Source organism: Carettochelys insculpta, chromosome 11 (assembly GCF_033958435.1).
Source record: "Carettochelys insculpta isolate YL-2023 chromosome 11, ASM3395843v1, whole genome shotgun sequence".
Lineage (NCBI taxonomy): Eukaryota > Metazoa > Chordata > Testudines > Carettochelyidae > Carettochelys > Carettochelys insculpta.
In genome coordinates this window covers 24,538,917-24,563,270 of record NC_134147.1, presented here as the reverse complement: position 1 = coordinate 24,563,270, position 24,354 = coordinate 24,538,917, and the positions used below count along the sequence as shown (strand labels likewise).

Here is a 24,354-nt window from a genome sequence, read left to right as displayed (position 1 = left end):
AGCAACTGGTGAGATTGCAACGATACCTCCTCCTCTACTCCCATTCAGGCCCTTACTAAAGCCTATGCAGCGCTTTGCAGGCTCAGGCATGCATAGAGCAGCCGCAGGGCCAGCAGCAGGCAGTCCCACAGATTTCACCCCACTTCCACCATCGCAGTACAGCTACAAGAGCTAGCACCGAGGTTTCCTGAGTCTACGAGATACAAACATCGCCTTTCACAACACCGCTGTGACCCACGCTACATGCTTCACCCTCCTGGGCAACTGCGGCTGGTGCTACACTTTCCCTTGGGGGCTGCTGTGCTGCCTAAAAGAAAAAAAATCCTCAGAATCTTTGGGGTCTTGGTGCTAGGGCCAAATAGCGAAAACACGTCAAACAGGGACGGGAACCAGCCACCCCCGAAGAGTCAAAGCGTGGGAGAGAAAAGGACAGAAACGCGCCACAGGATGTACCACTTCACCATTCTCGCCTGACTGCGCCACGGTCTCACGCGGTAACCTTGTCTTATTTATAACCTGCCCTACGCGTTGATTGGCCGCGCCTGTCCAGAGGCTGGCCACGCCTCTCCCAGCTGCGGCGCTGCCGCCATGTTTTGAGGTGCGGGGTGGGTGGGGGGCGGCAGAGAGGCGGAGTAGCCATAAAGTGAGCAAACGTAGCGGTGGGGTGGCGCAGCGCGCTAAAGGTTAGCGGTTGGTGTATGGAGCTTGTGAAGGGGTGGTTTCGTAGGAGAAGAGAAGAAATAACTGTTAGCGCTTAGCTGTCTCCTCGCTGTAGCGCTCAATGGCGGATGCTGGGGTTAGTGGTGGTGGTGGCAGCGGCGGCAGCAGCGAGCTAGAGCCGGAGCAGCTTCAGCGGCTGGAGAAGAATCAGCGAGGCCTCAGTGTGGAGAGCAGCGGCGCAGCAGCAGCGGAGGACAACACACAAAATGGCGGCCGCTCTGATAGCACCGCGGCGGAGGCGCCGCTGGTGGCTGCTACCGCAGACAAGGCCCCCCTAAATCTTAACAGCAGTAGCCAGCGGAGGAACAGCGTCTCCACAGCACGTGAACAGCAGCAGCAGTCCCAACAACCCAGCGACGTTCTGGGGGGGCCTGCCCCCCTCTCTAAGCCTCCTGAAGATCTGCCTGTTAGGAGGAATTTTCAGATCCCCAGGAAGAACAGAGAAAAGAAAGGTTGTTCCCTTCCCCCACCCCCCTTCTTCACCCCCCAACCCCTCTTCATCTTATTCATTAGGGAGGCTCTTTATACAGTTCGCAAATCTGCATGCAAAATCCTGCGGGTGTGGAGGAAGCTCTGCCATGGCTCATAATAGAGACGCTTCTGGGGATATTTTAGTGTTAGGCATTTTAAATTCTTTTAGTCTAAGGAAGAATTCTCAGCTTGAATGTGAGATAGTGGCTTAATGGAAAAGGCTGGATTTGATCAGGGTGGGCTTGGAAATCGTTTATTACAGTCCCACTTCTGAGGCACAACACAGAAAATTGGGTTCTCTGGGGGACGCAGGCACGGACAGAGAAGATGGCTCTTTTCTTCTCCCTCGTCTCTCTACAGGAGAAAAGTGTGTCCATATTTAGCTTGAGCTGGTAAATACATGTCTACTTCAGAGACACATGCAGAGAAGATGGCTCTTTTCTTATTCATGGAGAGTGTGCATGTGCCCCAGTCTCTGCAGGAGGGAGGTGTGCATCCTGCATATGCCTCATGCTGGAAATGTTACTTGCTTGAGGCTTCTGATTTTTTAATGGAACATCCTCTGAAAGCCAGTGTTTTCTCATTTTGTTTCTGGGAGTCTCTATTCATTTCTCTTTGTTTTGTTAATTTGCCCAGGAGAAAATTGTTTGGGGTGTATATGGGGTGTTTTTTCCCCTCAAAGTCGCCCCTTTCTTGCCCTTCCCAAGTAGTCGAATAGGGTTCAATAATTTCATATGGAGTTTTTTGTCTTTCAAAGAGTCTGTTTAACTTTTGTAACTTTCATTAAAAATTTCTCCTGTAAGGAGGAAGTGAAGGTAGGTTTGTTTGATTACCCCCTTTCTCTTTATCATTTTGAAGATAGCAGTAATTCTTCAAGAAATACAAAATGTTAATAAGATGCTAGCAGAGGCTGATGTAAAACGACCAGGTTGATTTAAAGTAATGATGTTCTATCTTCCTTGATGGTCATCTCATAGAAAAGTGTCTGGATGAAACATGGCTCTCTCTTGTTTCGCATTGCCCAAGGCCAAGTGTGATTGCTTTAACACTAAACTTAACAGAATCAAATCCCAGAGGCATTCAGTCCGTCAGGTGGCTTTTTAAAATACCTGTCTAGCAATTGATTCCATTGTTAATCTGGATAAATCTTAAATAAGAACTGAAAAACACCTAGGGTGTATAGTACATTACTGGAATTCGCTGATTGTTTCCTGCAGTGTGTATTTTGTGACCAGTGAAGCATTTGAAATGGGATGAGTACATCACTTCCTTTAGGATGGAGAAGTAGACTTACCTGATTCCAACTGCCTTGCTAAAATGAAGAATTTTATTTGGCATTCTTACAAATTTCATCTTTTGCTATATCAGAATATCTTCTTTAAAATCTGAGAACTCCTTTGGCCAGAATTTCACTCATATTTAAGAATCTTTAAAAACATGGAACATTTCTTTCCATTCCATCATACATATATGTTTGTTATTCATGGAAGTTTGGCTATTTCCGTAATCATATCATAGTATAATCTTCTATGATGTCCTTGCTTTACCACATGCCGTAACAAAATTGGACCAGATCAGTAATTGGATGGAAGGCTTCCAGAGAGAACTTGGGTGATTCAGGAAGTTGTGGTATTAAATCAGCACTACACCAGTCCTCAGTTTATTGCACTGCTGGCACTCTAGTCTTTTGGATGTATTCTGAAACCAGTGTATCCTCATCTTCCCCTCCAAGCGCTTAATGGCTGATAAGTATGACTTTACCCTACTTGGAAGGTTAAGGATGTTGATATTGCTGTGCAGCCCAGATATCAACATTGGAAACACCAAGCAACACTGACACCCCTTGCTCTTAGGAAAGGAAAAAAAAATCTCTAACTTCCAGTGGGAGTTATTCTTGATCTGTTGTCTAAAATTATGTTGTAGCTTCCATGGTGCAGAATGTCTGTGTTCCACCATGAGATGACTCTCCTTTTAGTTAGGGGAGACTAATCCCTTTTTCGAGTTCTACCATGACAAAAGCACTATATCAGTGTAAGTCATAACTATTTTTTCTTCTCCATTTAAAAAATACATTAAAACCTATTATTTTGTGGATGGTTTTTAAATAACTTGTGCGAGGGGAAATTAAGAACTGCTTCAGTGCCTGAAGCACGAATAGTTGTTTCTTGATGGCTGAAAGCATGCGAGCACGGCTGAAGCAGCAGTCTGGAGACACACAGAATATGTTTGAACTTGAAATGAGCAAATCAGATGGCGTTAATTGAGAGGATAATATAACAAGACTCATTCTAGTAATTCTTTATGGGACTCTGACAACTGGGGGAACTTTTAATAAACTATCAGTAAATGGCAGGAAGAACTATCTTTATTTGCCTGTTTTCCCTTTTACGGAGAATTCAGAGAGCATAATCGTAAATATACACATGCAAACAGGAAGTTTATTAAATTCATTTTGGCTTGAGGGTTTGTTCTCTTGTGTATATATAATAAGTCGCTAATTGCAACAGTTCAATTTTCTAACTTGTTCATAATTCATATGGCCTATTGCCATATTATCTTGTGACTTTAACCATATCCTGCCAGCTGGCTAACTTGAGCCTGGCCATTGCTTTGAGCGGGCTTTCACCTTGTTGGGATAGGGACAGAGAAGTGGTCAAGAAATCCTGGTACAATTCTTTCTTTGGACTCCCCATTGGAGTAACTCATCAGGATTATCCCCCTCAATCAGAAAGGCATTTAAATAAGTGGTTGAGTAGTTCTGCTGCATGTACAAGTATTTAAAGGTAGTCACATGCTTGAGTACCTTCCTGAATGGGGACTTACCTTTGGGTGTCACTTCTGTCCCTGTATGCAAGATCAGGGCCTTGCTCACTTGTTGTTAAAGTGTCTGGCACTTGTAAGTGTTGGTATGTTGGACAGACTAGGTCATATAAGGATGGAGGGTATTTTTTTTTCCCCTCTGTGTATTAACTGATGCCTTCTTGTGTATCTATTCATTGTTCTTTCTAAACTTTCAGGAAGGGTGTTTTTGCATGCTGTTCACCATTGACAGCTTCCACCCTAGTGGATGAAGTGATTCCCTGGGTTTGTAAACTCCTTACAGACCTTCCAGGGTAAAAGATGTTCTGATAATACAAGCTCAAGACTTGGATCAACCATTGTGATGTTCTGTCTCATCAGTATGTATGTCTTGATGATCTTGCATTAGCAAGCCATGACTTCAAGAAAATGGTACCCTTCCTATCTTGGTAGCAGAAACTTTTTATTCTTGAAGAGCAGTATCATCCAGCTAATTTTTTTTTTTTTTTTTTTTTCTTAAAAGAAAGGAAAATGCTTCATATTCCCAGAAACCTGAAGCTTCAGGTGAAGACAGTGTTCTCCAAGAAAGTAGGAGCATTTTCCTGGCATAGTTGAAAGTATTAAACACCCTTTATTTTTTAATTAAAAAAAAAAAAAAGCAATCTGCAAATTGAATCCGATAACTTGAGAGAATTTGATATATTTACTGAATCCTGTATGGTAGTTGAGTAATGGTGGTGTCCTAGTATTGAGAAAATGTATAGTTGGACAGTCTAGAGTGGTCAAGCACCTATATCTGATTTCAAATATTAAAGTGACATTGTCTGTTTAATTTCCTTTTTAGCTAACAAAATGACTGGTCATAATACATGTCTAGCTTCTTTGCAAGTATAATGACACTTTTTCTGCGCTTCTAACAGAATATCGGCAATGGTAAAGCATAGTTCCTGTATGCCGTAAGGACACTATTCTCATTCCCATAACAGTATGCAGTTAAGAAAAATGCACAATATAAACAACTCAAGATTTTTCTGGTCCAAACATGTCTTTTCAGGGTATTGTTAAGGCCCTAGTAAATTTTGCAGCCATTTTGGCCAATTTCATAGTTAAAGGATTTCAAAAATCATAAATTTCAGAGTTCCTGTGTTTTAACTCTGCGGTTTCATGGTGTGGGGTTACAAGGTGGTTGGGGGGTATTACCATCTTTACTTGTGCACTGTCTTCAGAGCTTGGCCCTTGGAGTTCACCACCACTCTCTGGACACCAAATTCTGAAAGTAGTGCAGGAATCAAGATTGCAGTTCCATGACAGCCCACCTGCTGCTCCTTCCCCAAGGCCACAACCACACTTGGGTTTTGGACATCTAGCTTGCAAAACTCACCCACGAAATGTGTACGATATGGGGTAAAAATGAACAGCATGTGATTTTTTTTTTTTCAGGTCAGATGCATTTTGCACATCATGAATTTGGTAGGATTCTAGTCATTGTACATTGTTTCTTGAACTTTGTAAGCATAATAACAGAAATAAGCTTGATGACTAACATTAGAATGTGAACCATGTGCACATATTACAGGCTGTGGTGATGGTTCTAAAAGAAAACTAGTACATGTTTGTTTAGGCATAGAAACATGATCCAGAACTGGACTGGTGCAGTTAATGTGTATCTTATTGGAACAGAAAATTTAACAGAACGAAGTCTATATAGGAACTATATATTGCCTTGTTCTAAGGATATGTCCTTCCAGGAACTGTATTAAAATATTTTCTCTAGCTTACGCTTAAAGCGTAAGTAACAGGTGACATGGCAGAAGAATGCTTCTTGAGCTTGATTGGGTTTTTCCTGGCTGAAGTTGGGGTTGTTGAATGGCTGCCCCACCCCACCATATTGCTTTTCAACCACTAAACCCCCCATCTAAATGGGTGGTGAGCAAATAGCAGCTTGCCAGCCAGAATTGGGCCACCAGGGTTTGTCCCTGGTGGGTCCTCAGTTCTATGATTACATGTGTTTCTGCTGGTACCTGGCCAGCCCAGCTCTCTTTGACCACAGATTGTTTGCTTCCAGACAGTCCTGTTTGCCATGAACAGCAAGCTTTTGTCAGTGAGAGCTGCAATTGGAAGTACAGGTGAATATAGTGGGAGTGGCCCACCAGGGACTAACCCTGATGGGCTGTTCGAGTGTGGGTGGTTCCCCCCCCGCCCCCCAAATTGCTCACCCTGGTCCAAACAGTTCAATCCAACTACTACCATGGGTAGTGAGTGGGGCAAGTGGGGGAGATAAGGATTTAAGAGCCCTTCTCAAAGCATGCAATAAGCAGAGGGTTGCTTTTCTGATCAGGTGCTATTTCCTTGGGTCTGATTAAACCAACTTCAGTAGAAAAGTGGGCTTTTTTAAAGACAAAATGGAAGGCTGTTGCTCACATGTTACAACACCTTAAACATTACCAGTTACATAATATTTCCCCCCATCTTGTTACATGTGAACAGGCAGGAATTAGTCTATTTAAAATCCCTGTTCGATTACAGAGCATCACCAAGAGGTACACTATAAAGCCTAAACCCTTTCCTAATTTGATTAAATGAAATCCTGTTATACCAAATGAGAACTGCATTTTTTTTCTGCACTTTTCCCCCTTCAGATGAAATGTATGTTTCAGATTTAAAGCACTTTGAACTCAGGAGTTTTAGGCCCAAGATACTCAAACATTTAAGAGTGGTCTCTTTGGGTGTCTAATGTGATACTTTTTTTAAAAAGGGGCCTGATTTCTTTTTCCAGAGGTTGGTTGTTGAACATTCAGAAAATCCAAGGCGTACTTTTTTTTTGGGTGGGGGTGGGGTGTAGTGTCCCAAGTTGGACCCCCAAAAATCTGCAGTGAAGTCTGAATATAGAGACCATGAATCTCTATTAAGAGATAGTATCAACTCTTCAGCTAAATAAAATTTCATAACTTTTTAAAATAATGTAATACTTTTTCAATATCTATTCTTAGACAACAATTGTATGTCTTTCTCTGCATATTAAACTTTGTTCAGAGAATCAAGAAACAACTGTAGTCTGTAAAGATTAGGTGGTAATACCTCTGCAATCCATGTGACTATTTTCCTACTCAAAATTGGTTGTCAATAAAACATCATAAAATGAATGTTAAGCTTTCAAAGAAGCTGTAGTTAGAAAGTCTGCTATGTCTATCAAATCATTTTGTAATACAGGTTCTAAGAAAACACAAATGAGTAACGTAATTAATAATGTCTACACAGAAGTTGAATAGCAGGCAGGATTTCACCATAGGCATTAATGTGCCTTTTGCAGACTGGCATGTACTTCCTCAGTCTGCAGCTGTACCGTACAATAGTGCAAGCGTCATGACCTTTATACATAATATGGAGCAGTTACAGCATCTTTATTTATCAAGGTTACAGGTATTCAGCATCAGTCATAGTAATGTAGCTGGACAACTGCTCGAAGAAAAAGGTGGGTTTTTTGTTTTAAGATGCTCAACAGAAATACCCTAAGTGGTCAAAGTGCCACACAACCTATAGTGAAACAGTTTCCTGCATAATACATTGAATGGAGTGCACATAGAGCTTAATGCAGTCTTAAATCAGACTCCTGTTACTCAGGTGACTTTTTGACAGTTCTTTGTAGGTAATGTGGAAGTTCTCCAGTACTTTCAGGCAACTTAAGAGAGCTCTAATGTAATAGCAAAGCATGTGTTCTCTAAATCTGGAGAACTCTAGATACCATCCAATGTTTGCTACATCTTCTGCTATAATCATCTCCAGTAATGGAGTTAAAAACTAGTTCTCACTTTCCTCTCTCTGGTTTGATAGGTTTCTCCTCCCATTTCCATGTCTTGAACTAATACTGAGAGCTCTTTGAGTTTGGTACTATTTGACTATGTCAGAGTGATTTCTCATAAAATGGGACCATAACTTGGTTGTCTTCAGACTCTACTGTAATATTGATAATTCACATTCTAGGTAAACTTTGTCATTAATAGGGTTCAGATGTATACCAAGTTGGTCCTGTATTAATGCTTAGATGGCATTAATCTTCAGGTACAACTGTATATGGTGCAGTTCTTACAGAGCTCGTCCTTCTACCCCTGAAAGATGACTTAGACTTGTTTCGATAATGTATTCCTCCTGTTTTTGTATCTTTTTTTAAATGTGCATGCTGAAGTTTTTCTGCAAGAACTGTAATGTATGGCTCAGGTGCCCTTAAATAACTGAGGCACCTGACTTAATACTGTGTAAAGAAACAAATCCTGACCCCCTCTTGCATCTAGTAATTTCTTCCTGGAAGGATCTGGTAACTAATTGGATGCCACTGGAAAGCAGACTGTTTGTTTGTTTATTAGTCTTTTCCCATTACATTTTTTTTTAGCCTCATTCTTACAAGTAAAATGCCAGTCACTCCGTATTTGCATTTTGATGGACCCAATTCCATGACCATAAATACAGGATAGTTGCTGCTGTTCTCTTCTAACTGGCTGTTTTCAACAAACTTTCAGTAGCTGTTGATTGATCTGCTCTTGTAAATTGAAGCCTTTGTGGCCCTATTTATTTTGTGCACCTCTGCCAGCCTTTTAAAAACACAACCATACATGCGCAATTGCCTCATCTCTTGTAACCTTTGACGCCTGCTTAAATAATTTATTGCTATTTTAGTAAATATTTTTATTTGTATCTACATTTTGTTTTGTGTTTAAATACTTGTGCACTTTTAGAGCAGGAGGCAAGCAGTGATAGAAGGGGTTAAAGCATTATTTTGAAGGTATCTGGTGGAACTGTTTACAGACTAGCATTCCCATATCTTGCCAGGATAGAGCTGTACTTCAATGCTGCGTGTTTTTTTTTTTTTTTTTGGTTTTTAAAAAAAAAAAGCTGTATAGGGAAAATGCCTAGCACAGAGTGCTTAAGATATCTTAGAAACTCAGCTCCATTTTTTTTCTGGGACTTCTCTCTCCAGTGAGGTGCTTGTGTTTCTTGCTGCTCTGTTCTCTGCAGTGCCCTGCTAGTCTTCTGAACCACGTGCTGCTCAGCTAAAATGGTAGTTGGGGGAAACCAAGGAGTCTGCTACACAGATTTAGGCAACGGTTTAGCACAAAAAAAAAAATCCGAAGTAGCCATCTTTGTGAATGCATAACTATGCTGTAGACAGGACCCATGTTGTCTTGGAATTTCTTAAATTAGAGTATAAACAACCCATCTGAACCTATATGTACCCTCTGTTAAAGACCTTTATTGTTAAGGTAAGTAGCTTAGAGTTGACTAATGTCAAGTTTTTGGGAAAAAACAACAGCTACAATCTGAAACTACTGCATTCTTACAGTGACAAATTTATGCTTAACTGCACATTGCAGCTTTTTCAGTGTGTATGCTGTTTTCTTGGGAGTACTTGAAATTATATCTCACTGGCAAAACTCTTGTAAACTAAGGGAAACTGTAAATATTAGTGAAGGTTGGAGAAACAATGTGTGCCTAGCTATGATACTGATAGACCTAAATTCCATTTTTTTATGTGTAAAATGAACCAAGCCATTAAGCTTGATATTATGAAACAACTAGTGAAGTCATACTAGGAGGTTTTCAAACGTGTACTAATGCTAGCTTTCTTTTCTCTGTACAGCACTCTTTCAGCCGGTAGCTATGGGCTCCCGAGAATTTGAAGATATTGTGAAAATTTTGCATTCATCTTACTTAGAGTCAGGTTCTGTGGCCAATTTCAATTACAAAAGAGCCAGCTTAATCCATAATGAGCTGTTGGAAAAGGAGGTGAGTATGTACAGTTTGCCCTTTCTGTAGTGGTGTATAAGCCATATGCAATTTTAGTGGTTTTGCCCAACACCACTTATTTGAAGCCAAATGGTTTCATGTATAAGTTTTGATGTTAGGAATATCTGTGGTTTTACGGTGAGTGAGACTGTCGCATCCTGAATTGAGTGAAATGAATCGAGGGGGTGGAAATGTGAGGGAGGCTAGTGCCAGGGTTGGTGTCAGATCTGAACTTTGTGTTCCCTGTTCGTCTTTTGGTGTTGACATACATTAATTGGTTGTAAAGGAAGTCATGGTATTTTCTGGTACAGGTTTAGTGTCTTCTGCATAAGCTATGATTTATTTTGCTTTGAAGTCTTACTCTAGCACTAAATCATATAGTAAGTTTATCCGAAGCAGCAGCAAAACAACTTCAGTAGCTGAATCAGCAAATCAAGCTGTGTCTTTCTTTAAAACTAACAGCTAAAACTAAGTCATGAAGAAAATACTTGTATTTCCTTCCTCACTGCCATACCACAAAATACTGCATTCTATAACTAAAACAATGTTTTACTAGAGCTTGTGGATTTTGTTGTCAGCCACTTCACGAAAAGTTAAATTCCTGAGTGTTTGTGACTGTGTAACTTAGCCAAATACTACGAAATTTTGAATCATGGGGAGGAGAATACAGTCTTGTTAATGTGATTTTATTTTAAAAAATGAGGAGCACTAGTTAAAGGACAACTTCTTTTATTTTTATATTGTTAAAATAACTGCTGATTCCAGTGCCAGTTTGCTAGTAATTGTAAGTAACATTCTTGTACATAGGAAGACAGGCTGACAGCAGTGAGGCAAAACTTAACCATTAGAATTTAATAACTTTTTTTGCAACAGAAATTGGAGCTAGGACTTGTATTCTGGAATGCAAGTCCAAAATATGAGACTAAGCTGGATGTTTCCCACTTCTGCCCAGTAGGTGCTAGACTTTTCTGAAATTGTTGGAAACTGTGCTGAAATATTAACCTTGTTCAAATTGGCTTTTTGAGTATCTGCACATGCATTTTAGCAATTAGACTTCTTAGAAGCCAAGTGCTGCTTGTTTGTACCCATATTAGTTTCTTCATTCCATGTATCGAGACTGTGTGTTTGTTAATAGTTCACAGAAAAACGAAGAGAACTAAAATGTGATGGTCGCCTAGAAAAAGAGCTTGCGGAATCCTATGCGTTTCTGATGGTTGATCGACCTCAGGTGAGAGGAGACATTCTTTATAAAATTTCTTTTAAAAGTGTGTTTTGGTGTTTTTCCCCTTGCTTTGGGATTGTCTTTCAAACGGAATAGTTTGTTAATGACTTACGGATTCATTTTATTGATATGTATGCTGTATCTGCAAAAGTCAGTAAAAGACAAATAAAGGAAGAAAAGTATCTGTCACAGAACTGATCTGTTTCACTGTAATTAATGGAGTGCTAATTACAAACGTTTTATTTCGTTTTCTTTTTGGTGTAATACTGCCTAGGATTATGCTGTGTTTATTCTCTTCCTCCATCCATAAGAGGCATGCATTCTTAGTTTTACCTTTCATGTGTTAAAACATATATTTCAAAATACACAAACATTTAAACACTTCAGAGGAATGCTGTTTGCTCTTTTTTGCGGGAGTTTGGGGAGGATCCTAGGGTAAAGTGTACTCCTTTTCTCTCGATATGAATACCAGTGAGACATCTCTGAAAATTGTGTGGCAGGCTAGTTGGGACTATTGCAGAGATTCCCTTTTTCTGATGTAAAAGAGTAAATTAAAAAAAATTACATGCTGTTTTTCTGAGGTGTATGTCCTTTGTGATCAAGACTTTGTTTTAGTATCTTTAGATTCATATTGCCTTCCTCACTAGTGCTCAAGAGCTTCATATAATCTGCGATGCTTGCAGCCAGAATCCTATAGGAAAGACACCATATTGGAGGAGCCCTTCTGTTGCTATCCTTTGAAGGGTGTAGGATGGAGGAAGGAAAGCTGCTGTACCCTTTTTGATACAGAGAGAAGTAATATAGTAGTTACAGATACAAGTGGGTGGCTGTTTGTCAAGCACATCTTGCTTTATATAATTTTTAGGTGGACATGGTAAAGTTACTTAAAACACATTGTCTCCACAGCAAAGATAAGTGTCCACATCTGGTATGCATTAAAGTTTATGCCCTAAGAGTTGTATAGTAACAGAAGGTACATGCATAGTTGAGATTATACTAATTGGCCGTTTCTACACAGGCCGCTTCCTTTGGGAGTGGCATGCTAATACAGGGAGCACAAGATGCTAATGAGGTGTGGATGTAAATTCCCCTGTGCCTCATTAGCATAATGTCACGTGATTTGGAGTCCAGAAGACTGTTCTTCCGGACTCCAAAACACCATGTAGAAGTGTGGCCGCCTGGGGTGGGGGGGCTGGCTTCTGGAAGCTCCCCCTGGGGCTGTGCTTCTACATGGCTTTTTGGAGTCCAGAAGAACAGTCTTCCGGACTCCAAATCACGTGACGTTACGCTAATGAGGCACAGGGAATATGCATCCGTGCCTCATTAGCATCTTCCACTCCCTGTATTAACATGCCACTTCCAAAGGAAGTGGCCTGTGTAGAAATGGCCATTTTGCATTAAGTGTTTGTTTTGGTATGGAATAGACTTTAAAGTATGTATTCAAGAGAAGGAAAAGTTTATTCAAGTATTATTGCCTGTTCCTCGTGTATTCTAACTTTGAAAATATGTATGCATTTAAAATTAGATCTATCTTTATTCAATTCAGGTGCAAAATATATGTGAAAAAGGGCTACAGGTGGGCCATTCCAAAATAACAATTCTCGGCAGTCCTTCCATGGGTAAATATCTTTTTTCTATCTGTAAATTTGCATTCTGCAGTAGGAATTCTCTCTTTTTTTTTTCCCCCCCGCCCATATGGATAACGTGGTATTACTTTTAAGCTATTGTGCCTCATATAGAAATTCCTGAGATTAATGTTTGGGAAAAATCACGCCTACTTGATTTCAGATAATGACCTTTGGTTCAGAATCAATGAAGTTTACAAATAAATGAATTAAAAAAACAAAATTAAGCTCACGTTAAAAATGGCTTTCACAGAGGTAAGAATGAATTACTCAGTTACAAAATTTCAGAGATTCTAGGCATCCATAGGGAGAATTTATTTTGGGAGAAAAATAGAAAACCAGATTTTGGAGGGAGAGAAGCATGTGGAGCCTCTGATCTGTTTAGCTTGAAGTTGTAGTTCTGCACTTGTCTGTAGATTGCACCCGTTAAACCCAGCATAACGATATCTGCCACTTGGCTCAAATTCTTCAGGGAGGCAAACAGTTTAGCATCCTAATAATTCTTTTTCCTAGAAAGGAGAACCCAAACAGGGAGGAAGGTACCTGTGGAGGACTAACACCTTATCACTGCTGGCATAAGATGTAGAGAGGCTGCAGGTTGTCCTGGCTGGTGGCACAGAGCCCCCTTGCCGGGATCACAAGGAGGCCATATCACTGCTGGTCAATTCCTGGCTAGAGTTGGCTCCCATATTCCTGTCTGGTTAGTGAGTGAGCCAGAAACACTTGATCTCTTAAGGCACAAGGTGCTGTGTAGGCTACATTCCTGCCTGTCGGACGAAATCCGCCCTGGTGTCAGGGCTGAGTTTTCATCTCTGGCTATGGGCGTGGCCATCTCACAACTGAATCATTCTGTCCAGACAGCAGCCATATCAGTTCCAGAGTGGCCTCCTCATAGCCAGGTGCTTGCGGTCTTTCAGACAGCATTCGGCAGGAATCTGTGTTATGCCCTGCCCAGACATAGCCTTCCCTATAGCTCGTGCTTTCATGGGTTGGGTGTTCTGATCATGCAGGGATATCTTTGTGGTTCTACTGTCCTGTTCGTGATTTATCACTTACCAGCCAGAATGTAGGAGTGGTCTGATGGTCACCTCCACAGTCAATGCTCATCGTCCTTACAGTCCTGGCTGGAGGACTCTGCTGGGCCAGGACAACTGCAGCCACTTGCACACCTTGTACCTTGATGTCTTGGCTTTCTTTGCAGCACAGAGATACCCTTGCAACCCTTCTGTCAGCTCTGCCCTAACCCTATAATTAAATTTTTTTTAAAGAAAAACAAATTCCACAAAACTTAAGTGTGAAGTGTTGCCCACAGTCTAAACATAATAGCATGAAATGTGGCTGAATGCTGCAATCTCATTCTTATCAAGTGTTTAGTCTGTTTTCCTTTTCATGTTGCAACAGTATCGCTACAGCTTTACTGAATATATTTCTTATAGAAACAGCCAAAATGATTGTCAAGCTAGTTAATCTTCTAAAGGGCTGCATTTAATGTTTTTAACCTTTTTTTGTTTTCTTTTGTGCTTCATCTTCGTCATCAGGTGTATATCTGTCCAGGTATGCTGATTTATTACAGGCTAATCCCCTGGAAGCTGGTGCAACCGGTGATGTGATTATTTTTAAAATAATAAAGGTAATTTCTACTTTGCCTTTTATTTTTGGTAATAAAAATGTAGCCTTTGAAGTTTTCGTGCCTTTATTGATTTGTTACAGAATTTTGCTGCTTGTTGGGGAGTGCTTACTTCACATTTGGAGGGAATCTGAATTCATACAAGCTTTTTCTATAAACACTTGTAAGAAAATGTCAGTTATCTCATTCTTACAGTGCTGATATACTTGCTGTAGCTGCCCTAATGATTCATATACAGATTGAAACTCTCTCGTCAGGCAACATCCATAATCTGGCATGATTTTAATTAGCTGGACTGGCACTTACCATGAGTGTGGCCAAATTTCTGTGGTCCCAGAGGGTTGGTTTACAGCCCCCGAGTCCTGTGCCTCAGTATTCTTTGCTGTTGTTTACTTGTAATTTTGATGTACCCTAAATGTGTTCTAAGGGTACATCTATGCTACCTGCAAGCTCATCCTGGTCAGGGTCAATCTTCTGGGGTTCAGTGTTCTTGCATGCCTAATGGAGGCACATGATGTTGAACTATCAGAGATCGACGGTTGACCCCTGAACTCCCCATTCTTGTGAGGACTAAGGGATGTCCGTCCTGTCGACCTCCTACAGTGAGTACGACCAGATAAGTCGATCATAGATACTTCAATTCAAGCGACGCAATTGCTGTAGCTGGAGTTGCCTATCTACAGTCGACTTTAAGGTCTAGTGCAGACCTGGCCTAAGAGACTACTGAGCAGTAGAAGTGTTGGTGCTGCTGCTAGACAATATTGACATCCCATGGTTTGGCACCAGTCAGGTCCTAAGGATGCCAAACTAGAGGTGATTCAACCTGTAGTAAAAAAAAAAAAAAATTAACACTGAAATTCTTTTTTGGCTCTGTAGGGAAAAAGGAAAAGCATATATGACCATATGGGTGTGAAAACAATGGAATCAACAGTTAAAAGTGCATTAGATCCAACACCGAAGCACGAGTGCCATGTTTCAAAGAATGCAAATAAAGTAAATTCCTTGTTGGCTTACAGAGCATATGAGCTTACTCAGGTATGAGAGCAGCTTGGTTTATTTTTATATAATATGCATATATGAAAAGGCAGCACAACATAGTAGTACTATGGTTTTAAACACTTCATGAAGTCAGATATGAGACTACCTGATTCCTTACTGTAAGAGTAAGATAATCTGTCGGTTCTGAAACCTTACATATACCTTATAATATATTAAAACTTTTGATTCATTATGTAATTAAAATATTGTAATGGGTCCCGTATCTCTTCAAAAAACTCACAATAAGGTTTTTTTCTCTTTTACAAAGTTAATATTTTAGAATGTCTGTGTGGATCCCACTGTAGGTGAGCATACATCTCACATGTTTAAGGGTGGTGTTTTAAAATTTGAAATAGGACTGATGCCCTACTGAGTTGACTCATTCAGTGTCTGTCTTGACAACCACCAGCAACTCAACTGTGTTGCTATAGTATGCTGTTCTGGCACTATTGCACGTACTACACCCATTGTTTGTTTTTTTGACTTTGACAAATCTTATATTTTGCTAGTGAAGTGAAGATCTCCCTCCTCATCAGCATCCCTGGCCAGGCCCTCAGTGCCTGAAAAATTCAGCAGGGCTATTATCCTTATCCTGAGACAGAGCACCTCCTTCATCCTGTCACTGCCTGTGAACTTCCTGTATTGAAGCATTATCCTTGGGATCAGTACTAGCACCTGATTACTTGAAAATATTATAGGAGTTAATTTTAAGGATAGTTGAGACCCTGGCTAATAGCTATCTTTCATATTGGAGAAATACCATTAGCTGTTGGCATCTTGTCAACTTCTGATCCAGCCAAGAAAGCCCTCCCATTTTCAAGGGGTTGCATGATCTAAGTAAAGTCTCTTGTGACAGACACCAGCCACAGCAAAGCCAACTAAACCAGGACAGGATACCCCATATTGCGTTTGAATACTTGTATACTAACCCAACCCAGACTCTTCAAGTCATCTTGGTCTTGCAAGAGGAAAAAGACCCAAAATCCCCCAGTGAAATTCTTCATCCATCTGCATGTGGTTAGTTGCTAGTCCTCGCTGGTCAAACTTGGTCAAGATGTCACCCTTCTTAGTGAAGATCTCTCATGACAGCAGAGATGCTAAGGACTCAATTTACGAAAACAGGCTGGTGGCCAAGATCATCTTGCAGGTGGTGATGGAGGCCTCTAGCGCCCTGGCTAGATACAGAACAACCACGATGACCACGTGCAGAGCATCATGGCTCCAAGTATCAGCTATCCTAAGAGAGGTGTTGGCCCTAACTGAGGACTTACCCTTTGAAGTCTCAAAGCTGTGCAGTGAGGCAGTGCGCTGCACCCTCTAAAGTATTCAAACTCTATCCTGTGCTCTCTGGGGCGTTACATCTCTGCTTTATACTTTAAGAGACTTCTTGAGCCCAGGCTGTTTACCAACTTAGCCATTTTCCTGGCTCATCGGAAGTGCCTGAGATCGACTGTGGGACTCAGTCATTTAAGAATACAGGATTCTGTCATTTGGACTCCATAGCCTTTTTTTTAAAAGCATTCCCTTTTCCCAGACTTTTAGCCAAATCGGGGGAACCCACCTGCATATCAGTCTCCAGGCAGACTGTGTACCCCTTTTAGACTCAGCCTGTGAAGAGGGGGAAGGCCTCAGATTTTTTAAAGGCCCCAGACCTCTTAACTCATCTCACAAGGGTTTGCTTCAGAATGACCTCAGTTTCCCTGTAAGTTAACACTCCCAAAATCATTGACTTCTTGGTTTGGTTCCATGGAGACTGCAGGTTCCACTGGTGCAACTCAGAACTGGAAAATCAAAAAGGTCTTCCAAAATCAAACACTGTTCTGAGAGCCTCAGTACTGATAAGGCATAACAGAATGGCAAGGAGAGACATTCTTGCAGGTAAGTACTCTCAGATGCACCCCAGCCATTGGTACTGCTCTGTATGGTACTAATGGACACATCCATGTAAAAGTGCATATCTTAGCACCCCATCGGAACAGTCTAAATCCTTGCTACAGTTGATTTCCAGGGATACTATCACATCATTATCAGTGCCCTATTTGGTACTGCAAAAATTTGGGTATCTGTAGAACTTATACTGTAGTTCCTCCATTACAGTTCTTTTAATCATAGTCTCAGTGGGTCCCTTGGTACCGAGACTAGTTCAGTTTCACACGCATTTGTGACTTGCATGATTCATCACTTCTTATTTATTGCTCCACCACTACTGTGTCAAGAAGGTGATGAAGGGAACTTCCATCAGTTCAGCCACTTCAGTCTCAATACTCCAGTCTCCTGCCAACCCTTAGTTAGGAACCCTTTCCCTGCAGGCCACAAAAATAGGGACAAATCTAGGACAAGTTTTGGGAGAAATATTAGGTGCCACACTAATTTTCTGTATGCAGCACCATCTGATCCTCCATCCTTAGTGGTCATACTGGGCTCCTTACAAACAGGAGTTTCAAGGCTCTGAGCCTAGGATGCTGGGAGGATAGGGAAACAATTTCTCTGCAGCTCCCTGCAGGCTGCCAACTGCAGGGAGGGCAGGGCGTTCTGCTTCTTACCCAGCTTCCTGCTGTGAGAAAGCTCCCTGCTTGTTGGTCCAGCTCTCTGCTTAGAGGCTGCAAGCAGGGCTCCTTGCCATTCCCAGACAGGCTTGGGCCCTGCTGGGGATCTCTGGTCCAGCAACCACAACTGTAACATCTCAGATTTCTTCATCAGGGGAGACCTTTGAGAAATGTAAAGTTAGACCAGATAATAAGCTACTTCTTAAACCACTCTTTAGCTGATGAATCCATAATGTTCCTCTGCTATCTGTGACTGATGATTTAAAGCACTTCCAAGACCTCATCGGGTGCATGGCAAGCTCTTTTCACAGAGGTCAAGAAGCCACAACAAAAGTTGAGTGTTTTTCAACAGACACTTCTGTTCAGTGAGGAGCTGTTGAATCCAACAAGGACAGTTTGTCACTCTAGCATGCCACCAACTTGCAGAAGATCTAATAAAGAACTCTGAATTTATTTTCTGTCCATCTCCTAATGCGTTGGTGGTGGACGCAGTAAATAAGCAGGGAAGACTAGCACCATGACACAGATGGAAAACATCTCTACCTTTTTTTTGAGCAGAAATCTTATTTTTTCAGAGACACTCTAACTTTAAATTGTTTAGTTCATGCTTTTTTGGCCTGGTCATTAGCAGCGTGTAAGCATTTGTGAGCCTCTCTGGAAGTCACTTCAGGCTGTCAATGCTAAAAGATAACTCTTACCTCAGGTGTTAGTGTCAGCAACATCCAAGGACACAGACCCAGTCCACCTTTCTGATAGCTCTCATGCATATTTTGGTTTCTCAAGTCAGGCAAAGAGTGGTGAAGAACTAGTAAATTGTTTAGCCCCTTTACAGTTACTGGGAATTTTATATCCCTGAGGTAGAGAGGATAGTAGAATATGATGCACTGCCTAGAGATTTCTCCACATTTTAGAGACCCACAGCCCCTCAATAATTTCAGAATTTAGAGGAAGAGAACCATGAACCATCTCGTTGAAATACACAGTTAACTACTTAAGAGCACCAGTTTAGATGGGCTGGTTGAGGGTCTGAAGCCTTTTCACTCTAGCTTGCTTGCCTGTCTGGCTCTCTCATTTCCAACATGTATAGAATGGGATTACCACAGGCAAGTGGTTTTCAGAGATGATGATATTGGGCTCTGCCATCCAGAGACCCCCTCAGGTGAGCTCAAATTAAGAGGAGATTAAGTCCTTCCTTAGCTTTAGGGTTTGTCTACACTTAAGCAGGGATTGATCTCTTTCTGGGAGTTAGTTTAGCAGGTCTAGTAGGGGCACAGTAAATGGACCACTTGTCAGTCTCGTCAACCCCAGTGTTCCATGGGGTCCCAAGAAGTGTGGGAAGTTGACAGGAGAATTTTTCCGATCGACCGTGCTGCTCTGAGGGTGCTGCAGAAATTCAGCTTAAGGTATGTTGACTTTTTGGCTGTGCCATTAACACACGTGAAGTTGCATATCTTAAGTCACCTTTCTCCCAAAGTATAGACCTGCCCTTAGGAGCAGTTGTCTGCCCCAGCTCTATATGAAGAACGGTTTCTATGTGAGTTATTCATACCCAAGAGAAATGAGGCTGGAGACAGAAATTTGTAAAGTCCCAAAAATTTAGACTGACTCTGTGACAATTCTTAGATTCAGGCAGTTGCTGTTCAGCTTTCTGCCAACAAGAGATGCATTTCCTAATTGCTGTACAGCTGACTCTCAGAACATGCTTGTATTTTGTGATTCTCTTAGTTACAATGTTCAGATTGTAGTGAAGGAGTTTCTTCTGGAAAGTGAAAAGCTGTTCACTTGCACCATACCTTGCAAAATGGAAGCCGTTTACCATCTGGGCCCAGCAGAGGGGTTGTCTTTTGCAGCTAGTACCTATTCCCATGATGATGGACTATTTTGCATTAAAGTAGCAAGGTCTGACAGTATCCTCTGTAAAGGTGTACCTAGGAGCCCATCTCTGCCTTTCATCCAGGCAGGGACACAGAGTAAATGTGTTCACTAACCCCATGGTTGGGCCATTCCTGTGTGGGTTAGATCATAGTCATATGTCAGTTAGCCCACTCCCCAGTGGGACCTCAATCTTGAGTTGTCCAGGCTCATGGTTCTCCTCCCCCCCCCCCCCCCATTGAATTCTGGTCACTTACGCCCTTCATTTGTCATGAAAGGTAGAATATTTTGGTGATGATGTCATCCCAGGATACTCTGGGCTTAGGGCTCTCACCTCTGAGCCCCTATGCGCTATTTTAGATGGATGAGATGCAATCATGCACTCATCTGGAATTTCTCCCGAAAGTGATTAGTTTCATGTCACTCATAATATATCCTTGTCTATGTTCTTCCCTAAGCCACATGTTTAACCACAGGAAGTGAGAATTCAGATGTGCCCAAGCTGTTTATATTGAGCACAAAACCATTCCATAAGTCACCACAGCTTTTTATTGCTATCACCATTGCAGTCTTTCTCAAGAGACTGAAAGTACTTCCATTTCTTTCCAGTGCATGTCCTTTTGAATCACAGCCTCATCAGAATGTGCTATAATTTTGTGAAGCTCCCCCTGTCCCCCCAATCTTCTTTCACTGACAGCATGCTCTGCAGGAGCTCATGCTTCTTCCACAGGCTTTCTTTGTGCATGTCCCTAATAAAGAGATCCGTAAAGCGATGATGTGGTCCTTCATCCACACTTTGGCACCCTGTTATACTAGCACCTAGCAGGCAAGACATGATTTGGCATTGCTGTCCTATACTGAGCAGTGGGGAGGGCGCCAACTCCTCCAACGGAGTGCTCGTGAGTCACTTATTGGAATGCACATAAGCAGTCTCTCAAAGAAAAATCAACTGTTACCACCTTTTCACAGCTGTTGCTCTTTAAGATGTATCACTCCATGTCCTTCCCACCCCCATCCTGCCCCACCTCACCTCTGTCCAGCATATTCTGGCAAGAAGGAACTGAGCAGGCAGTGGGTTAGTAGTGTCCTATATACAACCACTCCAGACAACTCCACAGCAGACCCAATGGGTACAACTAAGATAAACATCAGCCAGTAGTGCATGTGGTGTATGCATGCACATATTGGAGGAGATGTGGCCAACACATCTTGAAGAACACCATTTATAAGAGAGGGGTAATTTTTTGTATTAAAAATGCATATGAACTTGCACTTTTTGGCTTGTGCTTGAGACACTAGGCTTTATAGAAAATGTTTTTTCCAGTTACCAAAATAGCTTATGCTGCTTAAACTCTAATCTGTAGTGCTTTTGTATTTTTTATAATTTAATGATTTAAAATCATTCATTCATTTCTGGATGACGATTATTTAAACTTATTTGGCTGGTGATCAAAGATTTGCAGGAGGGCTGAAACAAGTGACACATTTTCTAAAAGAACTCAAAATTGTTAATCAGCTATTATGAAACATAAATTACAGATCAAACTGATTGTACAATTTGATTAACATTTGTACTTTGCTTTCCTTTTAGTACTACTTTTATGAATATGGCTTTGATGAAATAAGACGTAGACCAAGACACGTGTGTCCATATGCTGTCGTTTCATTTGCTTATAAGGATGAAATGGTACAAGTACCAAAGTTTTTGCCCCAAGCAAGGTAAGGTAGGATCTGGTTCATAAAAAAAAAAAAAAAAAAAAAAAAAGTTAACTTTCAATATGAAGCCTTATAATGCCTAACATACTCAGTTTAGCATTACTCTCCCTAAACGGTGGTGCTCTATATATATTTGAAATTGGGGAAATAGAGGGCTTACTTTTCAGGGCATTCTTGCCTGCTATAAGATGCTGAGTTTTGGTTTTGTCGGGGGGGGGGGGGGGGGTGTTGGTGGTGGGTTTTTTTTTTTTTTTTTAAATAGCCAAACCCATTAATAACATAGTAAAACCATTTAAAATCCAGTCTTTTCATAGAAAGAAATGGACAGGTAGCTTCATATATTCTGCCTAACAGCAAATCCTGCACAAATATTTATGGTCTTATAATATGCTCTTCTGTCCTTTGTAACAATGAAAAATATTGTGTTTTTTAAATGCAAGCAAACAAGAGAGACCTATTTTACAGAGGAAACCAACTATAGAAAAAATATAGACTACTGTAATTGAAAGATCATTTTAAAAAAAAATCCTGGTTTTTTGTCACAAAGTAGGCTTAAATATTTGACCAATTGTGGGTAATGGTGTCTCTTTAAAAGAGTTCTAGATGTATTTGTACAAATTACTTGAGTTTGGTAAATATGAGGAACTAGACAGGAGGCAGAAAAATTGACTTATTCCTAGCAAAGGCATTTCTGTACTTGGTCTCCCAAAGTTTTGAAGTTGCAGTCCACAACTTAAGGATTCAAATACAGTGTGATTTTTTTTTTTTCCCCTGCCTCACCACCTGATGCTTCTAAAAATCTCAGCCTTAATTTTATTTTATTTGTAAACTGTTTTTATAGTAGTTGTACCCAATGACGTAACATCGGGGGGGGGCGGGGGGCATAGAAGATTGCTGTTGGGTTGTGTTTTTTTTAAATTAATGCTTGTAAAACCTGAGGGAAACTGGACCTTCCTCTCTCTTTCAACCTGGTGTGGGAGAAAGGGTTTGTCTAATTCTACTCTGGGGTGAAATATCCACCTTCTCACTTTGTTGTAGGCTCCTTTTGAACCTCTGTCAGAAGTACAGTAGTCTTCCTTTGGGTTAGAATTGCCAGAAGGGGAGCGTCTCTACTGCTCCTGAAATATGATAGCTACTATAGCATTCTTACAGTTGAAAGCAGTTACGCTTGTCCAGTATGTGAGGTGGTCTGACACATAGTTAAACCAGTACTCTTGAGGTGAAAAATCCCATTTTATCAGTTAACTGGTTTAACATTAAGTTTAACTAGTTAACCAGTTAAATGGTGGGAGGATGGCTGCAGTGTCCACCACGGACAGGGGCTGCTTCAGCCCTGAAGGGCTTGCTAGGGGCAGACCCCTGCCCACAGAGAACCCTGCAGGGCTGGAGCAGCCCCTACCAATTAACTAGTATCATCCCTACCCTAGTATGGATGCAGTTATTATGGAAGTTGCTTATATGAGATACAAACTGAAGCTATATTAGTATAACTGCGTAGATGCTAGGAGTTTGGTTGTACAGTCCTAGCTCTATTGTCATAACATTTTAAACAGATAAAGTAGTGCAAAACGTGTTTGTAGCAGAACCATTTCTCATTTGCTCTTGTCTGCTTCCTCACAATGAATAAGTGTGGTGTCCTAGCCACTCAAATATAGGATCAGATAATACATGATTTTAAGTGGTGGTCATGAAAGTGTTAGACTTGCCAACTAATAAAACCTACTAAATGTGAAGGATATTTTTGGGATAGGGAGTGGTGGAAAGGAGGGTTAATTGTATATTGAGAGAATTTTTCTTTAACTTTGCCTTGTTTTGTGCTCCTTTGTTTTTTTTTCTAAGGTCGAACAGCTTTAATAGCACCACAGATAGAAGTGCAGGTAAGGATCCGTTGTACTATAACCTATAAATGTTATAGGTATAAATGTGTGGTATATAGCAGTGTCTTGCCATGTGAGCTTTACTCAGGCTTTAACAGGATAACCTGTTTTGGATAACTGTAGTTGCAGAGAATAATGAACAGATACCACGTTGTGGCATAACTGATTGCTAAGGGTACATCTACACAGAGAAAGATCAACATTTTGTGGCCAGGGGGTTTGATTTTAGTGTGCCTAGTGGGGATGTGCTAAATCGAACTGTCAAGCCCTGGTGCTTCTGGAAGTCGGGAGGAGTGAGGGAAGTTGATGGGAGAGTTCATTCTGTCATTGTTCTGCTGTGTGGATGGCGGCAAAAGTCATTTTTAGATCAACTCCCAATATGCAATTCCCATAGCTGATTTGCATGTCTAACAATCAGTTTTACCTCCCAGTGTAGACCTGACCCAAGGATAAATGTAAACTGATCAGAGATGGGTTGATCTGATGACATTTAGATGGGGCCAGTTACAATGGGCTAAGATGTAGCTGGGGGCAATGGGGGGGGTCTCCCTATTCCGCTTGAGGCTCAAAATAGTACTACATGACAACCTGCTGCTGTCCTTGGTTTTTTACATAGATATATTAAAACTACAAGGAAAAAGTTAACGAACAACAACTGTCATGGGGTTGTGTTGTTTTGGGGCAACTTTCTTCCTCTCTGTGTATGTCAGAGCTATTTTCTGTTAGACTAATGAAATACAGCCTCCTGACTCCATAACAGGTAGTTGTTTTTTCTATGCCACCTGACTGTGCACATTTGTTTTTGAGTTTGTTTAAAATATATGTAAATAAACAGTTAAGAGTTAGTGTTCTATACTTCAGTAAAGATTGAGTGTCACCTCATTCACAGTAGAATTCCAGTTTTCAGTTTAAAAATGTAGCCTTTTCTGGTTTTAGGAAGATACTTTAATATAGAATCTGAAACAGTGCTGTTTTTTTTGAGTTCATAGATGAACATGAAACAACTTTAAAGTCTGAACATTCCCCATTTATTTCTAAGGCATGTCATCTCTGCCTAGCAATG

The 24,354-nt window shown here is 41.0% G+C and overlaps 1 protein-coding gene across 5 annotated transcripts in view; it reads left to right on the top strand.

The window, feature by feature from the left end:
• The first annotated feature begins 632 nt into the window (after positions 1-632).
• Positions 633-24,354, top strand: part of TASOR (transcription activation suppressor) — a 59,097-nt gene continuing 35,375 nt past the window's right edge. For all 5 annotated transcript variants that reach the window (XM_075005599.1, XM_075005600.1, XM_075005598.1 and 2 more), the window contains exons 1-8: positions 633-1,172; positions 9,623-9,768; positions 10,904-10,996; positions 12,537-12,609; positions 14,154-14,245; positions 15,119-15,277; positions 21,290-21,417; positions 23,254-23,291. In XM_075005599.1, the coding sequence (XP_074861700.1) occupies positions 782-1,172; positions 9,623-9,768; positions 10,904-10,996; positions 12,537-12,609; positions 14,154-14,245; positions 15,119-15,277; positions 21,290-21,417; positions 23,254-23,291 (1,120 nt within the window). In that variant the 5' untranslated portion in view covers positions 633-781. The remainder of the gene's footprint in view (positions 1,173-9,622; positions 9,769-10,903; positions 10,997-12,536; positions 12,610-14,153; positions 14,246-15,118; positions 15,278-21,289; positions 21,418-23,253; positions 23,292-24,354) is intronic.